This window comes from Thunnus albacares, chromosome 10, assembly GCF_914725855.1.
Source record: "Thunnus albacares chromosome 10, fThuAlb1.1, whole genome shotgun sequence".
NCBI classification, from domain to species: Eukaryota; Metazoa; Chordata; class Actinopteri; order Scombriformes; family Scombridae; genus Thunnus; species Thunnus albacares.
This window is the reverse complement of record NC_058115.1, coordinates 29,948,862-29,972,522: the sequence shown is the minus strand read 5'-3', so window position 1 is coordinate 29,972,522 and position 23,661 is coordinate 29,948,862. Positions and strand designations below refer to the sequence as shown.

Sequence of the window (23,661 nt, the reverse complement as noted above, 5' to 3'; positions counted from 1 at the left end):
ACATACACATGCAATATTGAAACAGATTAATAACACAGACAAACACGACACGGAGAGAAATCAACCAAAATGGAATAAAACAGGACACGAGGACAAGAAGGCAGGTCTATAGAAAGGCTTGATGATATAAACGGGTTTTGAGGCGTCCAAGGATTTGGCAGATTTAACAGATTGTGTAAGATGATTCCAGAGTCGGGGCTGAGAACACAAATGCGTGGTCACCTTTCGATGGATAGAAGGCCGAGATTTGAGGATCGAAGAGGTCGTGAAGTGGAACGAGGAACATGGAGCTCAGAAATGTATCTAGCACAGTTTATTCTGAATTATTCTGAATTTATTCTGAAAATAAAACATTACCTTTAATGTCAAGAGAGTCCAAACCAATTTGTGTATTTGTCACTTGGAAGATTTACCCAAACTTCTGGAAGTCATGCTGGTTCCTGCTGGTTCATCTACTTTCCTCTCGTGTCTGTGTTTTCATGCCATTAATATTTGTCATCTTGTGTTTTTCTCTCTTTCCTTTGTCTCAATTTTCTTTTTTTTTTCACTTTAATAACATAATTAAAGTGCAGCCTAAAAAAATCAGCTAAAATGATGCAGACAGACAAACAGACAAACAGAAACCCATTAGGGCACCTGTAGCTGGGGGTTTGCTGTCAGTCTATTCATGATGCTCGTTAGCATTACAAAGTGAGCCGTCTGTGATGGCGACCGAGAGAACAAAACAGGTAAAAGCAGACCTCGCTAACGGCGTCTGACAGGCAGAGAAAAACACAAAATAGTTTAGGTTTTGTATGTGGGGAATATATTAAAAAAAAAAAAAAAAAAAATGCTGTCACAACATTTTTCTTCCTACTTTTATGTCTCTGGAAGAGATTTTTTGCTGCCGAGCTGTTTTTACATTCACACGTCAGGTGAACGGTTTCACTGAAGGCAACGCTCAAGTCTCCTGAAACAGAAACAACAGCTGAACACAAGCACAGCATATAAATGTGTGTATGTATGCAGCTTTCTATTGTGCATTCATTTTGCACTCTGCTGCACTCAAGGTGTATGAAGATGAAAGAGGTACGTGTACTCTGCAAAAAAAAAAAAAAAAAAAAAAACTCCCAGCAGCTGTGGTGAAAAAATGACTAAGAAGCCCAGAGAAGAAGAGGATTTAACAATTGTTTTATATATTGAGCTGAAAAATAAGAAAAAAAAAAAGATAAAATGACTGATGTTGAACCGCTGAATCAATCCTGGGAACAAGGTGGAGAGTTGGAGACACATAAAGTCAATAAACAAGATGAGAGGAGAAGTAAACCCGATATTTTAGATGATGTAGTGACAGCTGGCGTGTAAAGAATCCGACTAGTTGGGGCAGCGGGCCTGATCACACCTCCGAGTCTGAAACCTGTGAGGAGCTTTGTTTACTCTATAAACATGTTCAGTCTGTAAGAATCTGCCAGAACTAGTTGCTATCTGCTCGGCTTCATCCAGGAGCTTCACAGAGGAGCAGCGATGGTCGGTCGTCTACTTCCAAGCTTGTCTAGGATTTCAAGTAGCGACCTGCAAGTTGCGAACTCGTCGGTTTGTTTCTCGTAGATTCTTAGGAGGTGGATACGTAAATTGAATTTAAAAGGTTGAGGTTTATACTAATTTGATGGATAAGCATTGATTTGGTGATTTACTGGTCAAAAAACTGAGCTAAATTTGTTACATGAAGTTAAAACCTGGTTTATTCTGTAGTATAGTCATTAAAATGTAGTTGAAACAACAGTTATATGTCCCTTACACATCTAAAAAAAACATACTTTTCAACCAAATTTGATTTTAACCTCGATATTTACCCATATTTTGACCTCCAAATGACATTATCATCATTTACTGGGAAGGTTGTAGTGGGTGAGCAGCTCTACATAATCATTGTAATCATTTATCATGCAAAAAAAAAGCCCAACATTTCCTGGTTGCAGCTCCTTAAACGTGAGCATTTTCTGCTTTACTTTGTCATTTACTGTATATATATTTCATTGTGCATTAAATGTTTTCTGGTATGAAATGAGACAATGACGCTGAACACGTTTCAGTTTAGTTTTATTGGAACCACACAGTCGATTCACAGCTGCCCAGATAGACGTTACTGCTGCACTGCAGAAACTCCCATCTGCTGCGTGAACGTATATGTGTGTGTGTGTGTGTGTGTGTGTGTGTGTGTGTGTGTGAGTTCAACATCATAACTTTGGCACAAGACCTCAAAGACTTCATGATTCATTTCAGGGTCATGCAGCCCTGCAGCGTCAAATAAGTTAAAACAGCAAAATGACTAAACACGAGTTATAAAACAATAAATTATAAACAGAGAGAAGCTGTACAGACTGTAAAACCAGATCATCAGCAGGTTAAACATGTTAAAACAACATCAGGTTAAAAAAAAAAACAACAACAATAAGTCACAGGTAAACTGAACAATATTAACAGAATATACATGATTACATTTTGGCTTGGCTGCTGTCTCAGGCAAGCACTAACACTGACAAATGAGAGGATGGAGGTCAGACACACACACACACACACACACACACAGACACACACACACACACACACTCTCTCTCTCTCTCTCTCTTTCCAGTTACACAGTGAAATACAAGGGCTCTGTTAAACACATCCAACAAAGGTCTCTTAACTCCCTCTAGTGGTGGAAAGGTGAAAAAGATAGCTTCCTTTGGCACACACACACACTAACACACACAAACACACACACACATACACACATTCCTGTAAGGCACATCATCATACCTGTAAGGCCAGTGATCATGCCCAAATTACTCTAATTAGCTTCAATTTTATCCAGTTTCTGATCAATAATTCAGATTGTCATGGTAACATCCATATTTTGCTACATATACATGGTCATATATTATCAGCTTGTGGTTCTCAGTATTTTTTAGAGTGTCTGATGAGGTGATTCATTTAAATTTTTGCGGTAAAAAGCTTGATTTTTGGTTTTCAAAGGGAATATGTTTAAAAAAGGATTAAGAAGTGCAGGAGGGATCACTAACAGCGGTTTCACACGCTTGTTAAGTGTGATAAAAATATATTTAACAGTTGAAAGGATCCCAAAATGTAAGATTTACTGACATTACCTGTTTTTAACAACATTTAATGACCTTTTGAAGAGGTAAAAGGCAGACACATGTTGTCCAGTTTGGTGTATTTTCTTAATTTTCCTTCATCTTACTAACCTTGAGGACATTTAGCATTTTGGCAGATATGTAGCAGCACACACACACACACACACACACACACACACACACACACGCACACACACTCTGTCCCTCCTGCTGCTCTGCTCCGTCCTGACATTCAGACTGATGGGAACAGCTAAGCTCCAGCTGAGCAGCTCTGAATCCGGGCCTAACCCGCTCTGCTTCATATCAGCAGCTGATACAGCACAATCCAACAAGAGAGGACTCAAATTAAATGCAAAACATGCTCGCGTGACCAGGAATGTCATTAATAGTCGCTGTCAAGCAGGCTCCATCACGTAGAGAGTGATTTAAGAAAACATTAATGTTTTGTTCTTCCTCAAAAATGTCAAATTTGATTGTGGGGTCAACTGCAATTCAATCAGTGTTTTTGGACAGTTTTCTTGGAGGCAGAACTCAACAACAAACTAAAAATCATTATGGGGTAGTAAAGTCGATATGGTTAACATGTTAGAAAACTATTGCCAGGTTACACAAGTGCAACATTCATTCATTTTGAGGGAAATATCTGGTTCTTTAGTTGCTAAATGCTCCACTACGTTCACCAGCTAGAAGCTAACGGTGTCTGTTTGTTGTTTGTTGCTGAGCTGGTAGCGTACAGTGTACAGTGTACGGCGTTCGGTGGGTTATTCAGAGCTTTTTCTCTGAGAAAAGCCGCCTGCTGCTGCTGAAACTAAACCGGAACAGTAAAGTTTGGGTCAGCTCCACTGAGCTGCAGATTTGGTGATAACTTCGACATTACGCGTGACCACTTTAACATCACACGTAGTGATTTGAGCTACTATTAATATAAAAATAATAATTAGTGCAGCTTTCAAATTCTAGTCAAAAAACAGGGAGATTATCAATTTGATTGTTTGATTGTGTAGTATATATATATTTATATCTTTTACATGTATAAAAAGTCTCTTATATACAGTCGGGTGTTTACATGTAAGTAGTTGGTGGTGGTATAGTTTTGATTAATGTAATCTATTTTATATTTATAGCTGTTAGACTGTCAGATTTACCTAAAAATCTTGGGTTAACCAACGACTGTCATGGATATTATGGACATCTAGATCTTTTCTCCATTAGATAATATTTTAGCTGTAGATAAACACACCATACATAAGAAATGACTGGAGATGAGGACTTGACTCCAAATCCAAAAGGCATGTTTGCAGGGTCAGAGAGAGTATTTACTTTCTAAAAGAGACAGGACCATTTGAGGATGTTGCAGCGAGGTGGCAGGTAGGTTTTTTTCTGGACTGAAAGCACAGAAATAAAATATATAAAACAGAGACGTTCACTCTGCGGGGAAGGAATCGTTTAGCTCGTCGTCTGTTTACATCGCGACGAGGAGACACTGAAAACCTTCTGGCAAACCTTCACTAAACACACACACACACATGCATGAATGTTACTGTCGCGAAACGTTTTCACAGTCCTGCCAACTTAAAGAAATGTCACAAAGACACACGCAACACGCAAAACGCACACACATACGTTAAAACTGCACCAGCTACTTTCTCTCTTTGGGACTGATTTTGCACCATTTATGGACCAGATCCTGTAACCATCCTGTATATATTTCCTACATTATTATATTTACTATCATCCCTACATGGCACACAGCACTGATCCCATGTTGTAAATAGACCACAAAAATGTACAGTACAGTATGAGGAGAGGATTATTATTGCACTCAAACATATTCAGCAGACATGACTATGACTGACCAGTGTGTATCTGTTTATAATGAGTTTTAGCGACTTTCAGTGGTGTCTCGTCGTATGTTGCGCTGTGGAGAAGGATATTTTGAGTTTGTACTACAGAAGTAACAGTAAAGACCTTGAACTTGAATTTAAATCAGCTTACAGGCAGAGAAGGAAACAGAATCAAGCTAACAGGATAACTTTGTGCTACCGTCTCCTCCCTGCCTGCTTTTCCATCCTTTTCCCATTTTCCCTCCAACTCTTTTCACTTCTTCCCCGTTATGAATTCCTTCCTCTCTCTTTACATCTCCACCTCCTACTCTCTCTCTCTCTCTCTCTCTCTCTCTCTCTGTCTGTCTGTCTCTCTCTCGCCGTCTCTCTCCTACTCGGCCCTGGAGACATTTTGCATTTACATCACATTACACAGTCTGAGATGATGAAAGCGCGGCATACCTGTCAGTCTCGATACAGTGCTGCTCCTGCCTCCAGGTGAGGAGGAGGAGGACACTCTACACACAAACACAAACACACACACACACACACACACATGCACACACTCACCTGTCAACCCGATTTCATATCAAACAGATGCACACACACACACACACACACACCTTTCGCTCTCTGTGTTGCAGTTAGCTCGCTAACACACGGACGCTTGAAGAAAAGCATGCAGCCGATAGATTTCAATACAATCTCTCCTGCAGAGGATCATGGGATATGAGTCTTCATATGACCTCTGCTTGCCTTCAAAATAGTTTCACATTGTCTCTGGTGCTTTGTAACACTGGCCAAAAAAAAAAAAAAATTTGCAGTGCAACCTTAAGACGCAGGATTAAATCCCATCTCAGAGCAGATCCAGAGCTGCTGCTTCCTTCCTTCTCTCCAGTGTGTTGTCTGTATGTTAACACGACTTCACTAAAGGATTTTCTGGGGCCAAAGCCAGAATTTTCTCTCATATGTCTCAAGGTTTTCCTCCCACACTAGAGTTTTTTAGATTGTTTTACTGGTTTGCTGTCCTCAATTAAGCGTCACAACGATAGCGGGTGTGTGTGCGTTGAGCCTTACGTCTTCACTTTGGAGAGCGATCTTGAGAAGATGAATTTTTTGGTGTTTTAAAAAGCAGATTTAGATTGGAATTAATCTTAGTTAGTGCAGAAATGGCCTAAAACAGGTCAATAAGCCCTTACTTGTTAAACTTTAGCAGACTTTGTTCAACTTTCTTTTCCTTGTAATTTGAAAATCTTACAAGATACGAGATGGTTAAGAACTAGAAGCAGAATTTGGCCTTTCTATTGCTCACACAGTTGCCGGTAAATAATTGTAGGTTATTTAATGGCTCTAAAGTCAGTTTAAACATTTTACTGACAATCAAAATAACTGATATGTAGGCTCATGCTACTGTTTGAGAAGCAGGTGCAGCTTCGTTGCAAAAATACTGCTGTAAGTCTTCAAATCTACCGGTGAGACGTTTGTCACACTGTACATGCTGATGCTGTACATCCGTCCCTCCTAGCAGTAGGGCTGGTAGGTGCCGGGCGGCCCCGTCCCTATAGGCGTGATGATAAGGTAGTTGGAGGGCACGTAGCCTCTCTGCCCTCCTCTCAACTCCACCAGGCTCCATTCATTGTTGCCTCTCTTGTCGTGTGGCTCCAGGACACGAACCGGCTCACCAGCCCGCATCGACACTTCATGGTTTCCTCTCGCCATGAAATCATAGGCAGCAAATACCTGGAAAAGAGGACGCAGAGTTAAAAACAAAAAGTAAAAGTCTACAGACGTGGTAGCAACCTTGTTAAGATGACAATGTAGAGGCAACTTTATGATTCCTAGATCTTCACTACCAGTAGAGGAGAAAAATATAAAATATAGCTGGAGGATGATGTGACAGGAATGAATCCAAAGACATCTCCAGCTCAGTTTGTCAGACTTTGCTCAACTTTGATTAAATTTTAGCATGTTAGCATGTTAGCATGCCGAGAGTCATCATGTTATCACGAGATGTTAACATGTAAATGTTTAAACATTGAGCATGTTAACATTCTCACAATTAGCATGTTAATATTGGATATTAACTTGTTAGCAAGCTAACATGCATACACTTAGCATTTTAACATTGCGTACAGATAGTGTTAGAGCCAGACAATAAATTCAATATGATCATTTATTGATTTTCAAAAAAATCTTATTGTGATGATGTGAGAGAGAGAAAGAAGAGAAATTTAAAACTAATACATTTAGTAATTTAAGTTCCTGTTTTACACATATGAAGAGTTTGGAGTCATGTGAGGCATAACAGTGGAAAATGGTCCAATGCTTTCAACTTCATTAATTTTGTATTTTAGTGTAACATGCTAATGTTTATTGATGTGGAAGTACAGTTGAGGCTGATGGGTATAGTTTTAGAGATATCTTCTCATGAACTGACGTCAAAAGAAATCACAACACACGACTTCATGAAATGAAGTACAGGTAGCACACACACACACACACACACACACACACACACACACACACACACACACACACACACAACTGCAATTCATTGTAATGCTCTTTGAAAAGGTTAAGTCCACTAGTTATGTCTTGACAAACCCCATCTCATCACACACACACACACACACACACACACACACACACACAAACACACACACAGAACAAAGGCTTCCTAATGAGTCCTGTGTTGCTATGACAGAGCGCTCCAGCCCTGCTAATAGCTGAGTTTAGCCGGCTGCTCGGTGTCATTAACAAACCCTTCACCTCAACTCACCTCTCAGCTACGACATCAGCTCTGCCCTGACGGTCTACGCTAATTAGCATATAATTAGCATTTTGCCGAGTAGAGGCAGGGAGGAGAAAAAAAAAAATAAAAGAGTAGAGAGTGACCATGGCTATCAGCTGCGGAGTGATTCATGTTGCTGCAGCAAAGTTTCTGATGGAAATGAACTAGTCGAGTGTAGTGTAGATAATCAGTGCCTCTTTGTGGTGGAATATGGTTATGACCATATGGTGAGGCCACAAGTGAGGGTAAAAATGAGAGCGTTAGCATTAAAATGTCAGAGGGTGGTCTCTGACAGACTGAAGCACTAAAGCCATATTGGAACGTTATATCAAGAAGCTGTAAAAACTTTCTTTAGGATTTTGAGCAGGAACGGGAGTCTGGAGATGAGTATAGTTTTGAGGGTTTGCTTTGTCTCCGTCCTGTCAGCTCGGACTTTCAATGACCTCTTATTTTGGCAAATCTCTGGTGTTATTGTCAGACAGAAATTATTTACCAAGGCTACCGGTAATTTGTGGGCTGCGGCATAGAGACACTGAAATTACTGTTACACGCACAAAGCGTCTGACGGCATTAACACTAAATAGGTCAGTGACAGGACTGTTATGTAATCTGCCACAGACACCAAATATGTGACTGAGAATTAAATCAAGAGACCTTAAAGGGCATATACACAAAAAACTTCACATGTTTTAAAGGGGACATATCATGCACTTTTCCAGGTTTATATTTATATTCAGGGGCTCTACTGGAATATCTTTGCGTGATTTACAGTTCAAAAAACTTCTTATTTATCTTATAGAGGCTCTTTATGCAGCCCCTCAGTTCAGCCTCTGTCTGAAACAGGCTGTTTTAGCTCCTGTCTCTTTAAGGACCCTCTCCGGAGGAGCCCACTCTGCTCTGATTGGCCAGCTCCTGGAAGCTTTCCCTCAGCTGTATGTAAACAAACAATAGTAGTAGGATTTAGCTTCTTTTTCTCATTTTTTGCACATGTTCGAACCAAAATCCGATCCAAAATATGCCAACAACCTGTTGAACAACCTTAGGTTTCCTAGACAACAGAAGTAGCGGTAACTTTTTAGCCTTTTACATCTGCATGTCTCATGTTTTGGAACACTGAACATGTTTAACATGATATCCAACATCATAACAGTATAAAAATAACAGAAAATCACAAAAAGCATGATCTGTCCCCTTTGTCACTCCTATAAAATCAAACAGCAACACAAGAATCACTCATTGCTTTACGTCATGACCCAACTTCCTGTTTCGACAGGAACAGCGACATATTAAAGAAGTTGAGGTTTTAATGTTGCTGCCACCAACTGTGCATATATACACCCCTGTACAGATACGCCCCACAGTGGTCAACCACAGTACTGCAACCCCCTGCAGCCCATAGACCACCGTTATAACAGAGACATCCCTAAAACTGTCTACGAAACACCAAACAAGGTCAGTTATTACTATTTGTATTAGAATTTAGTACCATGAATATTTAATATCCAGGAAAAACTGTGTCAGTTAATGCTGCCAACTTCGAACACACTTGTCATAACACATCAGCGGCCGCTACACTGAAGCACTCGTCCGTGTCTTTGAAGGTTGACGGCTATATATCAGCTCCGCTCTCGTCAGCTGCAAACACACAACACCAGCGTCCGCGGCGTTATTTGAAAACCTTGAGTTTCTGGGGGTGATAAACAGAAGCTCGGCGTCGATGGAGGAAAACAGAGTGAAAAACACTCATTTTTCAAATTTATCTGCATTAGTGCGGACGTGTCCTGAGGTTGTGTGTGTTTTTGTATATGAGCAGACTCAGGGTCACGAGGGATGGACATGAGGGAGGAGAGGGGCATGAAAAACCGCCCGTATAAGGTCAGCGGAGCAATCACTCACTTTAACAGGCGGTGTGGAGGCATATCTCTCTCAAACACACACACACACACACACACGCACACACGCTCGTTGCCTAATGCAATCCCGCTTTCTCATACACTCTCCTAAATCTAAATCTCTCTCTCTCATGTGCACACCCACATAAACCATCGCAAATTTACAATCTATGACACTCCCCTCTCACACTCACATGTGTTGCTAATGTAAATCAATCTCACACACACGCACACGCACACACTCTCTATCTCAGCCTGCAGTGCTGCTTGGCATAAATTAACTCTCAACCTCTCATACAGTAACCCACTTACAAGGTTAAACAGCTAATTATGGACCTTTCCATTAATAACGCACACATATACACACACACACACACTATCTATCGCTAACACACTCCGGGATGCCCTCTTACAGATATGGAAACACACATGAATGCATTTACAGATCATTGGATATCTCTCGGTTTCTTTCTTGCACGCTCATGCACGCTCATGCACGCGCACATATGTCCACCCATGTGACAGACTGTTTAATTTAGGGAATTAACACACACACACACACTCACAGTGAGGAGCCTGATGTCAGATAAATTACAGATCATTTAAACCCGCTGCAGCAGGCTGAGGGCAATGTCACAGCCTCATGCATGTATGGCCCTTCAAGTTTACTATAAATAAGAAGCATTTGAGCTCCCTAGCAACATATTAAACACTAATGAGGCCCCGAGATAAGATAAATGATGCATTAGTTAAGCAATGTCAACATATTTCATTTCACATACTTTTATGGTGTTGCAAATATGATCTATGCATCTTGCAGCATTAAAGAGCTATAAAAGAATCGCTATCTAACTCATTAATATGCAAATGTTTGCAGCAAGGTGCTCCAACATCTAATCAGATCATCTACACAGTACAGAGAGCCTGCTTGCATGTCAGTGTTAAGTTTCCATCATGTATTATTTTTAAGTTTTGTTTGAAGTCGGTTGCTAAAAGACATTAGACACAAGTGGTTGAGTCTGTCAATCAGTCAGCGAATCAATCAATCAATCACCTGGAAGCAAGGCTGGATCGGGACCGTCATCGGCCTGCTCTCGGGGGTGTATGAGTGTCTCCTGATTCCCGTCGTGCTCTCGGGCAGGGTCAGGTGGGGTGAAGGAGGCGGGTCCTCTGCTGGCTGATGATAACGAATCAGCTTCGAGGAAGGAGCGTAACCTCTTCTGCCTGCGTGTGAGATACACAGATACGGGACGTGTTGAGCATGTAAAGGCTGTACGACGTATTCGGTATTAATGTATGGAAAGTATTCTGTAAACAAAACGACTGTAAATATAGAGAGATATACAGTAACATGGCCAGCCAATAAACATCATAACGTCCCCATTTGCTTATAATAACCACCTGCTCTCTTTCTCTCTACTTGAATCACAAATTATGTTCTTATAAATTTGTCTGCACGTTTCATTTTGTTATTTTCATTAACTGAGTCACAGAAACAACATTTCCTCAAAACAAGAATAACAGTTTGTGGTTTTTTTTGCATTGGTGAGGTTGCACAAGATTTACACAACTTCAATTGCATGAATGTAGTTGCAAAACAGTTTCAACTAGACTTCGCTGACCTTCTCATTCAAGTGCATGACTGATAATGGTGTAACAATTTGTAACTCTCAGTTTCATTCAAATTTCAGAGGTAATGACAGCACTTTTTGAGTAAATACAAGAAGAACTCAGTCGACGTTTGCAGAGGCAGAAACAGCCAGCATTAATGAATAAAAAACAAGAGAGTCTGAGTGACAGGTAAGAACATGACAAAACAAAGGGAAAAAAAAGGGTTTTGTTGGGTAATATTTCAACTGGTTGACCAGTATGATGCTGCTCTCACCTCCTGCGTCTACCAGCCATCTCCGTTTGTCTCCGCGGGTATCGGCCTCACTGATGATGGCCACCAGCTCCCCTTTGGCCAGGTTCAGGTCCAGGTCTCGGCTGCCCACCACCGTGCTTATCACCTGGTAGATCTTTCCAGAACCATGCTTATCTGTGAGCTGCTTCAGACGGCGCTGAGAGGACGGGCTCAGAGGCTGAAAGAGAAAAACACGAGAGAATTAGAAAAGAGTAAAGGACAGGACAAAACACAATACGGTTGTATGTGAGAACACTCAAGAGTGAGAAATAGGGCTGTAGTCAACCAAAGAAAATTTTGGTCGACTGAAATTGTACATAATCTTCAACTAATCGATTAGTCGCGGGGAGGTTGGATGTAAAGGGGCAGAGTGCGCAGTGAACTCAGCAGCCACACATTTCTCTGTTCTCTATTTCTGTTTTGGGTCTTCAGGTTAAGCTAACCCATTGTTGCTAACTTTGGAGCTAACCCCCTTTATTTTTCCAGCACAGACGTGACTTTATAGCATTTATTAACTGACATATTGTAGTCTGTACTGTACATTTACTGCAAACCTGACAACTTACCGCTATCTTTTTCCTCTGCTCTGCTCGCTCTTTCCCCACTCGCTACGCAAACAAGCTACGCAACGCCGTATTCCTTCACGGAGTTACGCAACCAATAGTTTCCCTGGCAACGACACAGAGGTTGACTCACGTACCGGAACAGCGCTGCACAGAGACTCACGCTATTGATTTCCGAATTAATGGATATTTGACGTTATTTTTGGCATTAGAAATTTTTGGGGGGCCTGGCGGGGGTTCTCGTTGTTATAATAATAGGAGAAACACTGATTCAATAAACGCTCAGTAAACGTTGAGTACAGTTAGGCGTAGCAGACTCCATCAGGTTGGGCGAGTTCAAAGTTGTGAAAACAACGGGGGTGTTTTAAATACGCTCCCGTTGTTTTCACAGGTAATTTGTGAGTCTGTCCCCCCCAACCCCCCCCCCCCCCCCCCCCCCCGCCGCAGGAAATAATGGATTAATCCTGGAAATAATGGATTAATCCTATGAAAGGAACACGGAGATTATTCGACCAATGACAATTTGGTCGGATAAGAGCATATCGACCAACTAATCGACCAGTTGACTGGGAGACTACAGCCCTAGAGAGAAATGTGGCATAACTAACTAATTTAAGCTGTTTACAAGCACCAAAAATATTAAACTGCACAGGGTTATAGACTAATACTACTGTATCTGGTATGCTGAATTACTTAAAAACATCCCATGTGGAAAGTCCAACGTTGAGGTGTTTTTGAAATCATATAAACCCTTTGTGTCATAGTACATAAAATGAATCATGTGGCACCTTAACTGTGATTTTGCGTGTCTGGCATAATGAAGTCAGAATGACAGCTTAGCTACTTTATGGTCAAACACATTAAACATTTCCTTGCTATAGTTACAGATATTACCAACAGCCGTTTTGACAACAGACAATGTATGCTGGACTGCAGTGTCTATGTTTAGTCTGCTGTCACGGTCGAGTGTCTCCTGTAACATTTTGTCCTTCAACCTCCGTGTTGTTGTGTAAATGTTTTGTCCTGAATGTGTCAATGCCAATTAAACAGCTCAAATATCTTGTGCACCTGTTGTAGTCAGTGAAAAAAGCAAATGTGACTGAGGTCACGTATTTGACATCAGCTTGTTTTGTTGACCGTTGCGTTGATGGTATTGTTAACTCGCAGTCTGTTGATCACCATTTGTGTCACTTAACATTTTATCTATCATGGTTTTTGGCTTATACAACAAAACCTGGGTTTCAGAGGGTTAATGAAATAAATTAATCAAATTATCCCTTGGCATCCATATTCAACAACCTGACAAAACACAATCTGACACGACGCTGTTTTAGCTCCATCTGTGCTAACCTGAACGACAGGTGCGTTGAGCGTGTCCTCCACACTTCGACACAAAGTCTCCAGCCTCCTCGCGCCCCCTAGCGCCGCGGACTCCGCCCACTCCCAGAATGCACCAGAGTCCAGAGAGCTGTGAGGGAGCTGGAAGGAGAGAAACAGAAAGTAGGAGTATGAAAATACCAAGAACCTGCCAAATTGTTGTAATTTTTGCTGTAGTTTTTATATATGCGTGGGCTGAATCCCTAATGGATAAAAACATCATAGCTATTACTTGATGTTGATGTTACCTGTTGTGCAAAGCTCTGGAACAGTTGCTCCATGTCTGCAGCGAGGTCTCTATGCAGACAGCTGAACGTCCCCAACATGCTCCAGATCATCTGCAGAGCCAAACCGTTAAACCGAGGAAGCTCGTTAAGGAGCAACGTGTTCATCGTCCTGAGAAGAGAAGAGAGGTTTAAATGTTAGTTGAAGCTAATGATAACTGAAAGTTTTATGTAACTTTGACGCCGATTCAAAACACAATATTTAATTTGGGGTTTTACTAACGTACAATCTTGACATTGGATGGGCTCCGCGAGCTTAAATTTAATTTTCTGATGATTCAAAAGAGGATGTTGTAAAAACAGAACCACAGTCGGGCTTCTATACTTCTGACTGACTCTCTACTCTCACAGTGAAGGAGTGGAAGTCAAACAGCTGAAAACATTCAACAGCATTAAATAGTTCATTACATCTTGAAGTGGATCCAATTCCACTTACGCTGGCTGATAAAACTGGCTACGAGAGCCAAATTGAAAAAAATACTTTTGCTTACAAATCAAAATCCAACTTTAAAATGATGCTACAAAGCTCAAAGTCAAAAGCCTGGTATTATGAGAATTATACTTGTACTTAAGCAGTCCAAATGACTCCTAAATACTACAATTTTAGAAACTGTTGTAGGCTGTTGCCTCACCAATTCCCAGCAGAGCAGCTTATTATAGAGATCATAAAAGTAGTTATAGTTTTAATGAGTTTAGCTCCTATCCAGCGGTGAAGCAGTTTGTCCTGTAGATTGACCTTATGACCTTCTGTTAATGCAACTATGTTTTCACCCGACCAGTTTCAGTCTTGTTAATTTTTAAAACTATCTCTCTGTCTACCGGTAAGTGTTGGCCACAGCCTGTTCCTCGTAGCTCAGGTTGGATTTGGCCTCTATCACTTCATAGTCCAGCAGCTTGTCCAGCCTCTTCCTGATCAGGTTCCTCGGGCCCACAAGGAGGTCACGGAGCGCACACAAAGGCTTGTGGATCAACGTCCTCATTCTCTTTTCCTGGATGGAAGCAGCAGCGATTGTCGGCGTTAGAGAAACTCTTTGTATTCATGTCTAAAACATCCGGTATCTAAATGAGAGTTTCAAGTTGACTCACAAACGAAGGAAGGATCCACTGTCTGAGCGCCGTAGTGATCTCCTTGTAGCAGATAGGTGCCTTCTCTCCATCCATGTCCAAGTCAAACTCCTCTGTTTTGCAGGTCAGGAACGCCTGCAGACCGACAGAAAAGAAGGTGCAGATTGTTGGATTACAGATCATCTCAACACCGTCGCAACAAGGATGGAAGGAACAAACAAATTCAATAGGAAGAAGATAACTGGGCAGACGTTTGGAGCTGACACCACTCAATTAATCAACAGAAAAATGATGATTTTAATAATTTCAGCCATTTTTTTTTTAACCAAAAATGCCAAACAGTTGCTGGTTTCAGCTTCTCGAATATGAGACTTTGCTGCTATTGTTGGTCAGACAAAACAAACTGAAAGAAACAAAGAAATAAAGAAACAAAGACAAAAATAACTGGTCTTTTATCAGCAGGAAAATGTGAAAAAAGGGGGGATAAAGGGGATTCAGTGTTGATCCTTGTTGAGAGCTGACAGCTTTTTCCGGGAGAGACGGAGAAAAAAAAACAAAAAAAGCAGTTTCCACAGAGGATCATTTTAGAGCAGAAAGGTAAACAGAAACTCATGTGTTTGACCTCAGGGACTTATGGAGCCTCTGAGTTTACACAGTGTGACTCATAAACATTTGACAACATTTTCAAAAATACATTTCCATTTATATTTGACTTCCCCCACAGGCCGCTAGTGACTGAAGAGAAACTGGTTAAATGCATCTGCATTGAGCAAAAAAAAAAAAAAAAAAAAAAAAAAAAAAGAATAGGAAAGAGAGAAGTGGGTGATATTTTGGTATTTCGTGAGAAATAAACAAGAGAAGCAGGACCTGAAAGTGTCGTCAGTTGTTACTTTGTCTCTTTTCAAAACGCCTCTGTGCATCACACTGCTGTCACAACTATTTAAATACATGAACGCTCGAGTGAGATATGAGCACTTTGCAGTAAATATGATAGTTGTGTGAATATGAACTACGAAAAACACCTTTACTGAGGTTTAGTGCCTTGCTCAAGGCAATAAACCTCATGTTTATTACGTCCTATATGTCATAATGTGTATTATAACCTTCACTGTCGACCTGTAACTAACTTCTCTTTCTTTTGACGGGGTTTTTTAACACACGAACAGCAAAATGTTAAAGAAATTATTTGCAGCCTACCCGTAAGTGAAGCAGGTACATCTCTACATTCTCAAGCAGCTCCAGGATGCCATGCTCCAGAACGTAAAAGAAACCTTCCAGGGCGTCAAACTCCTCATCCACCAGCTTACAACAGAACACACACAGAGAGAGAGAGACGTGTTTATTGCCAATACAATGAGATAAAAAAGATGGTTTATTAGCCTGTATGTTTTGATGTGTGGGTCACAAATACAAGATCACATCTACTCTTTTCTGAACTCGGTAAAGTCTCAAAATGTGTTGGCTAAATGCTTAAAATAATGCAAACAGGAAACAGTTTTCATATGCTTTGGTTGCAGGATGTCAGTTTTCTTTATTTAGCTGCTGGATTAGCCCCTGTAGGATAATGTCATACAAAGTTTAAGAACCTATGATTTGAAGTAATTACTATAATCACTTGGACCAAATCTTCCCTGTAAACATTGGTTTCCATGTGCATGATGTAACATACAGTCGGCACATCAGAGCATTTTGTCAACATGGATTCTAGACACACAGCTACTCCCCTTTTCCCTTCTGAGCTTCTCTACAAAGTCTTACAACATTCATCATTTGTTATTAATCATAACCACAGAGTAATCAGTCCATTCTCTCTCAGGCAGTGATTTCACTTGTTTAAATGCAGCTTTGTAATCACCCGATGACAACACAATGCTTTAAATGACAAATGAATGCACAGAAAATTGTTTTTTTGCAAAACTTCAAAGTCATTCTCTTTATATTCTACATATAAGTCATCCAACTGCAACCTACATATGAGAAATGTTATAAAAAACGTATCCAAACAGGCAGCAACAACTAAACTAAAGCCACAGGAGACATGAGGGGATGCTAATGGATGCTGACTCTTTGATCAGATCTGATAAAACTTAAACGGACTGACAAGTGTAACCATCACATAGCGCAGCGTAGCAGGTCGGAGCTTATAGCAGGTTCAATAACAAGTCATATCACACATTTCTCCTGCAGGCTAATCACTCTGCTGGTTAATCATTAACTGCTGAAGTGCAACTGAAGGGTGTGTGTGTGTGTGTACTGTGAGATTATATATGGCTCGAAGGCGTGGAAGTGTTACCTAGAGGATTAGCATCCAAATGTGTTGCTTCATTTACTCTAATGGGTAAGGCTCTAATGCCTATATATATATATATATATATATATATATATATATAGGAGGTGATTGGTCAGGGTCGGTTACAGAACATCATTCTGGAGGTGGAAGGGAGTCTGTGAGTTGCTCAATAATACTTAAGAAGAGTGGGTGATAGTTTAACTAGGGCCATTAAACGTCTGTGTTACCTTAGTAGCCATTCCAGTCTCGTGTTTGAAGTGCTGGCTGAGCCTCGCCGTCTTCTTGGCGATGCTGTGGCTGTTGAGGCGGTTGATCTTGTCCTTGATGGTCAGGGTTTCTGTCTTCTTGTATTTGTCAGCTACAAAACATGAGGGGAGCTTAATTTAGAGTTAAGCTCGTAATATAAATAGTAACATTATCGGACAAACTATGGGTTTAGCTTAAGCACAGATGCCGGCTTAAATGACAGTAGCGGACAGTGTGGATGGTAACCCGTCTCACCGACTTCTCTGAAGCGTTTGTACTCGTTGATGCGACAGTTCAAGGCGATGGAGGTGTGAGCTGTCTGCTCCAGGAGCGCGTACGCTGGGTGAGTTCTGTCGGTGTGTTTCTGGATGGTCTGCAGGAGGAGGGGGTAGCGGGCTATTCGCTGCACCGGCATCACCAGGAAGAAACTCAGAGAGGTGGCGTTGACTTCGGGCCTGGAGAGACAGACGGCGACAGTGAACAGTCTGTTACATGTTTAATATTTATCGCGGTTAGTCCCAGTGGGAATCAAAAGAAAATTATATAAACCTACGCTGAGATCTTGATGACCTTGACGATCTCGTTCCAGAGCACTTCCTTCTGTTTGTAGCTGTTCTCCACCACCGTAACATGGTTGTAGTTGGCCAAGTATTCCTTATAGGCTGCCTCGATGTCTGAAGACAGGCTGAGGAATGAATCACCTGTCAGGAAATTAAAAGAAACACCAGTTATTTATGGATGAGCTATCAAAATTAGCAATCGAATTAGCTTCACTGTGTATTTAACTGTTATCATGGCCATCATCCAAACAGCCAAATAGTCTTCATGGTGAGAGGATATGAAATGTTATCATGGTAAGAGACACGTTTAGACTTGTTTTAACATTGTGGTCCATAGAGAGAACAGTACAGCAGACATTTTCAAGTATTAAATCTTCAGGATGATGTGTGTGTTCATTTATTTAGAGATGCACCCCTTAGCATCTCCTCTAGTCGCCTTTCTGAGACTCTCACATGAATGTGAAACCCACATCTGACCCACAGATGTGTGAAGACTTTGTTTATTTCCTGTCAACAAGTGTGATCAGAGCACTTGACCTACATAAGAAAGGCCTCACCGAAAGCAGCTGCGCTCTCATCACTTCCTGGTGGTATGCTGAATGCGGTCATGTTACCAGGTAACGAAGACAACTCCAGTCAACGAGGTGGGAGTTTTGAGACCGATACTGCTAGAAAAATTTTAAAAAAGTGAAGTTGTTTCACTTACAGAGCGTCTCCAGGAAGAGAGGGTCTCCAGTCTGAACCTGCTTCTGGTCCAGCAGGCTGAGGAGTCGACCCGACACGTCGATCACTTCTTCTATGTAGAGAAACATGCTGTCCAGGTTGGCTAGAGGAGGCTGTGATGGACAAACAGACAGAAACAAACACATACAAATTAATTTTCTGTGTGTATAGAAACGCACTGTCCAATCATTGTGCAGACCTGAATCAATCATTAAACTTGTGGGTGTTTCAGTCGGTGTTTTGGGATTGGAAACATATATATATATATTTTTAATGATTTTCTTTTATTCCCATATAACATGATCTTTGTGCTCTTCCACATCAATGTCCTTCCGCTATATAAAACCTGATTCCATCATGTTTTATGAGACCTCATTTCAATACCAGAGCCTCAGAGTGAATTTTTATGATTTCATTTAATTATAATAAACATATTTTATTTGATGAGATTTATTTATGGATCTACAACCCGCACCAAAAATCAAGGGATAATATGTTTAAGTGAGGACGTTAAAGGACAAAATGTAACATAAAATTAAATAAGTACACATTAAATTTTTTTTTCTCTATTTTCTGACATTTTATAGACAGAACAATTAATCGAGAGAATGATCTACAGATCAATCGATAATGAGAATAATTGTTAGTTGCAGCCCTGCATGAATGCACCTAAATATAACCAAACAATTCAACAAATTAGATAAAACTATTTAACTAGTTGAGCTAAGTGGCTACAGATGTTTTGTTTGTGATAGGATACTTAGCTACAAACTCTTAAAATATACAAATAATATATGTGAAATGGTAGAGTAGCCAACAAATATTATTCTGGAAATGCAACATAAATCATAAAACACACAATAGGGACTAAATAAATAAATATTATTAGAATAAGCATCATGTTCTTTCAAATTTCAGGTTTCTGGCTGAACTGCTGTGTTATTATTAAAAAAAAACATCTTTCAAAAATAAGATCTACTCACATGTTTTAATAAAATATCTAACGAACATGTACAGTATAACGAGACATGCCTCTATATGTGTGTGTGTGTTTGTGTGTTTGCTTCCTTTACATACAAGACAAAATGCAAACGCACAGCTGATAAAGATGCATGTTGTTCTGCTCCATTCTATTCTAATGAGAGAATAGTGGGCTCACTCTGAACAATCTGCACATTGCCACTGAAAACAAACCAGCAACTTTTCTGTCTCACAATGGCACCATTCATTCACATATTTATTCTGTTTCTCCGTCCGGGGCCCTCCTCCACTCTGCTGCTGTCCTCTCTCTGTTCTTTCTCCGTGTGTCCTTCCTCCATCCATCATACTCTTTAAAGCTTTTTTCACCTCCATCATCATCATTTTATTTCCACGCATTTCATTTTGTCTCTCGATATTACGACAGACAAACGCGTTACAACGTTGACAAATCTCTCTTAATGCCTGTTTCATCACCCCGTTCCTCTATTCGCCACTTTCTCTCCGTCTCTTAACAGATGAGCAGCCCGTAATTTAGCCCTGCCTCTCCTCCTTTTTATTTTCATTTTATTTTCTTGTCCCTCATGTGCCGTTACCCTCGCTGTGATATCGTTTTCATGCTCGTCCACCACTCAAGTCCTTCCGCCCCATAAAGCCTGATTCCATTATGTTTTTACGAGACCTCATTTCATTACCGCCGCGATAATAAATGATTATTTAGAAGTAATAAGCAATACCTCAGACGTAATGAAAAGCTAACGTCAATAAAGCGCGGAGCAGCCTCTGCGATAGAGTCCCTCTGGATGCTGCTGCGCCAATCAGCTAGTGATTACTTTTTATCTAAAAGGCGCAATCAAAAAAGGTTTCTCCATTATGAAACAAATCACAACACAGGGCTGTACCTGATATCACTCCAGACAGATCTATTAATAGAGGGATAAACGCTAGACGACAATTAAACTGGGGAGGTGGATGTGCCAGACATGTCAACAAACGTGCTGCGTGCCCGGTCAGGGGAAGAGATGCAACTGTATGGAAGTTGTTTGTAGGTTTCTGCCGGACTTGTTTGAGATGGCAGAAGAGTTACATGAACTTTCAACTGGGCCAAACTGTGCAGATCGAATTTACACCTGGTTGAAATCCTATAACCAGTCCAGCTGATCCAACGCCATCCTGACAGTTGTTTCTGCCTGCACTGACACCCTACATTAACATGCATTTTTAATTATATTCACATGTGAATAGCAGGTATATTTGGGTTCTCAAGTTATTCATGTTTGTCGAGGCTGTTAGAGGTTGTTTTTTTTTTTATGACATCAGTTCTGCAACACACAAAATGTGTAAGTTAAACGCTTCAGTGGGTGCATTGAGTTGAACATGAATTGAGCAGCTCAAGACTGGATTCAAAAAGCTTTAAAACCAAATTAAAGCATCGTTTGTTAAGTGAGTTTGAATTTGATAAAAAGGCATAAGATACAACATATGCACTTATTCATGTATGAATCATGGTTAGAGCTAATTTAATATCAAATTAGCATTATCAGTTAGCAGTTTAGTGAGTTTAAACTAAAAAAAAAAACAGTTATATAGTTGTGCTCCAATGCAACAACTTCTTATACTGTAACTCTTTATGTAAATGTTGTAAGAAAGGAAAAAGGCCTTTAACCTGCTACTACTTGAGAAATACTGCAAATAAAGAGGTACATTAGTAAAAGACTACTGTTTTAGGAAGGAGTTAAATCAATGATATAGATAACCTTGCCAACATTAGTGCTGTATTTCATCCATTTATCCATTCATACCTGTAGTTTCTGCAGGTTGCTCCTGATGGTCACTGTGCTGACTTGCAGCAGTCGAAGGTAATTCCTCTCAGACTGCACCAGCTCCTCGATGGCCATCAGCTGTCTCTGTGCTGCCCTCTCTTTAGCCGCCGCTTCCTCCTCCTCGGTCTTCTTTTTAGCCTCTTTTAACTCCTCCGCTGACCTCTCCTCTGAAGAACCGTCCTCTGAGGATAGTCTCTCGTTTGAGTCCACAGTGGAAGTGTTTTCATCTACAAGTTCTGATTCTTCGGCCGGTGCGTCCACAATCACAGAAACTCCCGAATCCTCGTCCGGGTTGAACGTCTCTTCTCCAGACTGATCTTCCTCTGCGGATCCATCCTTCTTCTCCTGGAGCTTTTCTTTCATCTGATCTTTCTTGGTGACCTTCTCTACAGCTCCGATGGGAGACAGAGCAGCAGAGGATGCTGGTTTATGAAGAGCCAGCGTGAAGGAGGAAGGCTGAGGCCTCCTGGGCACCTCCATGATGGAGACCACTGTCAAAGAGCAACACTGTTAGTGTGTGAATACATCAAATTTTACATGTTTGCACTTAAAGATAATATTTCATCATGATAAACAGGTTCTAGGCTTTATGTCTAATCATAATGAAGTATCTCTCCTGCATGATTTAAGTTTAGAAAGATTGGAGAACAAAAAACATTTACTTAAACTATCAATCAAACCTACATTTACTGACATTTCCAACAGCCCATGTAGCTACCTCGCTATCTCAATTTTCCTATTGTTTTCAGCCTTTAAAATGACACCGCAGACCTCTCTTCTTGATGTTATCACGGTGTTACTGTTCCTATGCCAACAAGATAGTTGCTAAGCCACAAACTTCAATAAGCTGATTCTTATTTTTCAGAAGCTGAAATATGATCAACAAAACAACTTATTCTGTAAGACTAAAGGCAGGAAATAGTTGATTTCCTTTTACTGTTCTTCCTTTTTTAGAGTGTAAGTGTTAAATCACTTAATTGTGATGACGTATCGGCTGTAATGAGCAGCACTGACATGAAGCACAGCAGGGTGAAATATCTGAAGACATTTGGAGCGGTACATTAGTTCAGACAAAACTATAATTAGAAAACATAGTTGACTTGTTACTCTGCATGTATGTTCACCGTCATGACAATTAATTTGCACAATGTGAACCACAATTACAGTTTTATAGTTATTTTCACAGTTACATATAGTCTATATTAATGTTACTTTCCGTTATTTTATTGAAATACAAGTTAAAAAAACCACAAATACAGAAATCTTTCACATGCAAAACCTAAAACTGTGCTATGGAATTTTATGTTTATATGATAATACACGAGTCAAGTTTTATTTATATAGCGCTAAATCACGACTGAAGTTATCTCAGGATGCTTCTAACATAGAGCAGGTTTAGACCTGCAGATGGTCTAGACCTGGATGAATTCTGATGTAGCCGTTGCGTGAGTGTGCCCCCCCCCCCCCGTCTCTATCTCTCCTGAGTTACTCACTGCTGTGTTATTCAAAATAGAGGAAGAGACGCATCAACACATTTATCACTGACTAGGCTGCATCTGTCTCTCTGTTCTGTGCGTCCTTGGGAAAATTACAGTTTGTAGGAGCAGTTTGAAACATGTTAAATGAGTTGAGGACAAGCTGTTGAAGAGATTCTGTAACTGTTTCAGTCTGTAAGTAACTGTTTACAAGTTAAAAACTAACATGTCCGTAGTATGAAGAGAAATTACATGTTCTACCTTCTATATACAGACCATAAAAGTGAGGAAAGAGTTCAAGAAAAGTTTTTCTAAACATCTGGTTTCTGATAAGTCTTCTGCATGAAAAATTCCTGGAATTGCACGGCACAGAAAACAGTCCTGCATTTGATTTCAGGTTTATTACTTGGAAGTAAAGTTCAAAAACATGACGGAAATGACCGCTTGTTCTAAAAAGAGGCAGAAAAACAAGAGAAACCGCCTTTTGTTACCTGTGTTAATGTGGCCCGAGCTGTGTGATGACAGGGCTTTTGTGTATAGTAACATGCAGGAGGTGAGAGGAGATGTATTGTCATGGATCCTCTGAGCTGGAACACCACGTGTGAAACTCACCAGGAGGCTGGCAAGCTGCTTACAGAGCGACTAACGCCGCTACCGCTGTGACAATTAGCCATTACATGGTTGGGCTGAACAGCCCTTCTGTGGCTTTAAAGAGAAAGACTCTAATGACAGTTTTATTTTTGAGTCAGTGA

The 23,661-nt window shown here is 40.5% G+C and overlaps 1 protein-coding gene across 3 annotated transcripts in view; it reads right to left on the bottom strand.

Moving 5' to 3' along the window:
- Positions 1-2,062: 2,062 nt before the first annotated feature.
- arhgef37 (Rho guanine nucleotide exchange factor (GEF) 37) overlaps positions 2,063-23,661 on the bottom strand; it is a 31,494-nt gene continuing 9,895 nt past the window's right edge. For all 3 annotated transcript variants that reach the window (XM_044363699.1, XM_044363701.1, XM_044363700.1), the window contains exons 5-17: positions 21,414-21,925; positions 18,617-18,746; positions 17,904-18,051; positions 17,606-17,805; positions 17,332-17,462; positions 16,012-16,116; positions 14,836-14,949; positions 14,569-14,738; positions 13,714-13,861; positions 13,439-13,567; positions 11,508-11,703; positions 10,677-10,846; positions 2,063-6,679 (exon numbers count right to left, since the gene is read on the bottom strand). In XM_044363699.1, coding sequence (XP_044219634.1) covers positions 6,461-6,679; positions 10,677-10,846; positions 11,508-11,703; positions 13,439-13,567; positions 13,714-13,861; positions 14,569-14,738; positions 14,836-14,949; positions 16,012-16,116; positions 17,332-17,462; positions 17,606-17,805; positions 17,904-18,051; positions 18,617-18,746; positions 21,414-21,914 — 2,361 coding nt within the window. In that variant the 5' untranslated portion in view covers positions 21,915-21,925 and the 3' untranslated portion in view covers positions 2,063-6,460. The remainder of the gene's footprint in view (positions 6,680-10,676; positions 10,847-11,507; positions 11,704-13,438; positions 13,568-13,713; positions 13,862-14,568; positions 14,739-14,835; positions 14,950-16,011; positions 16,117-17,331; positions 17,463-17,605; positions 17,806-17,903; positions 18,052-18,616; positions 18,747-21,413; positions 21,926-23,661) is intronic.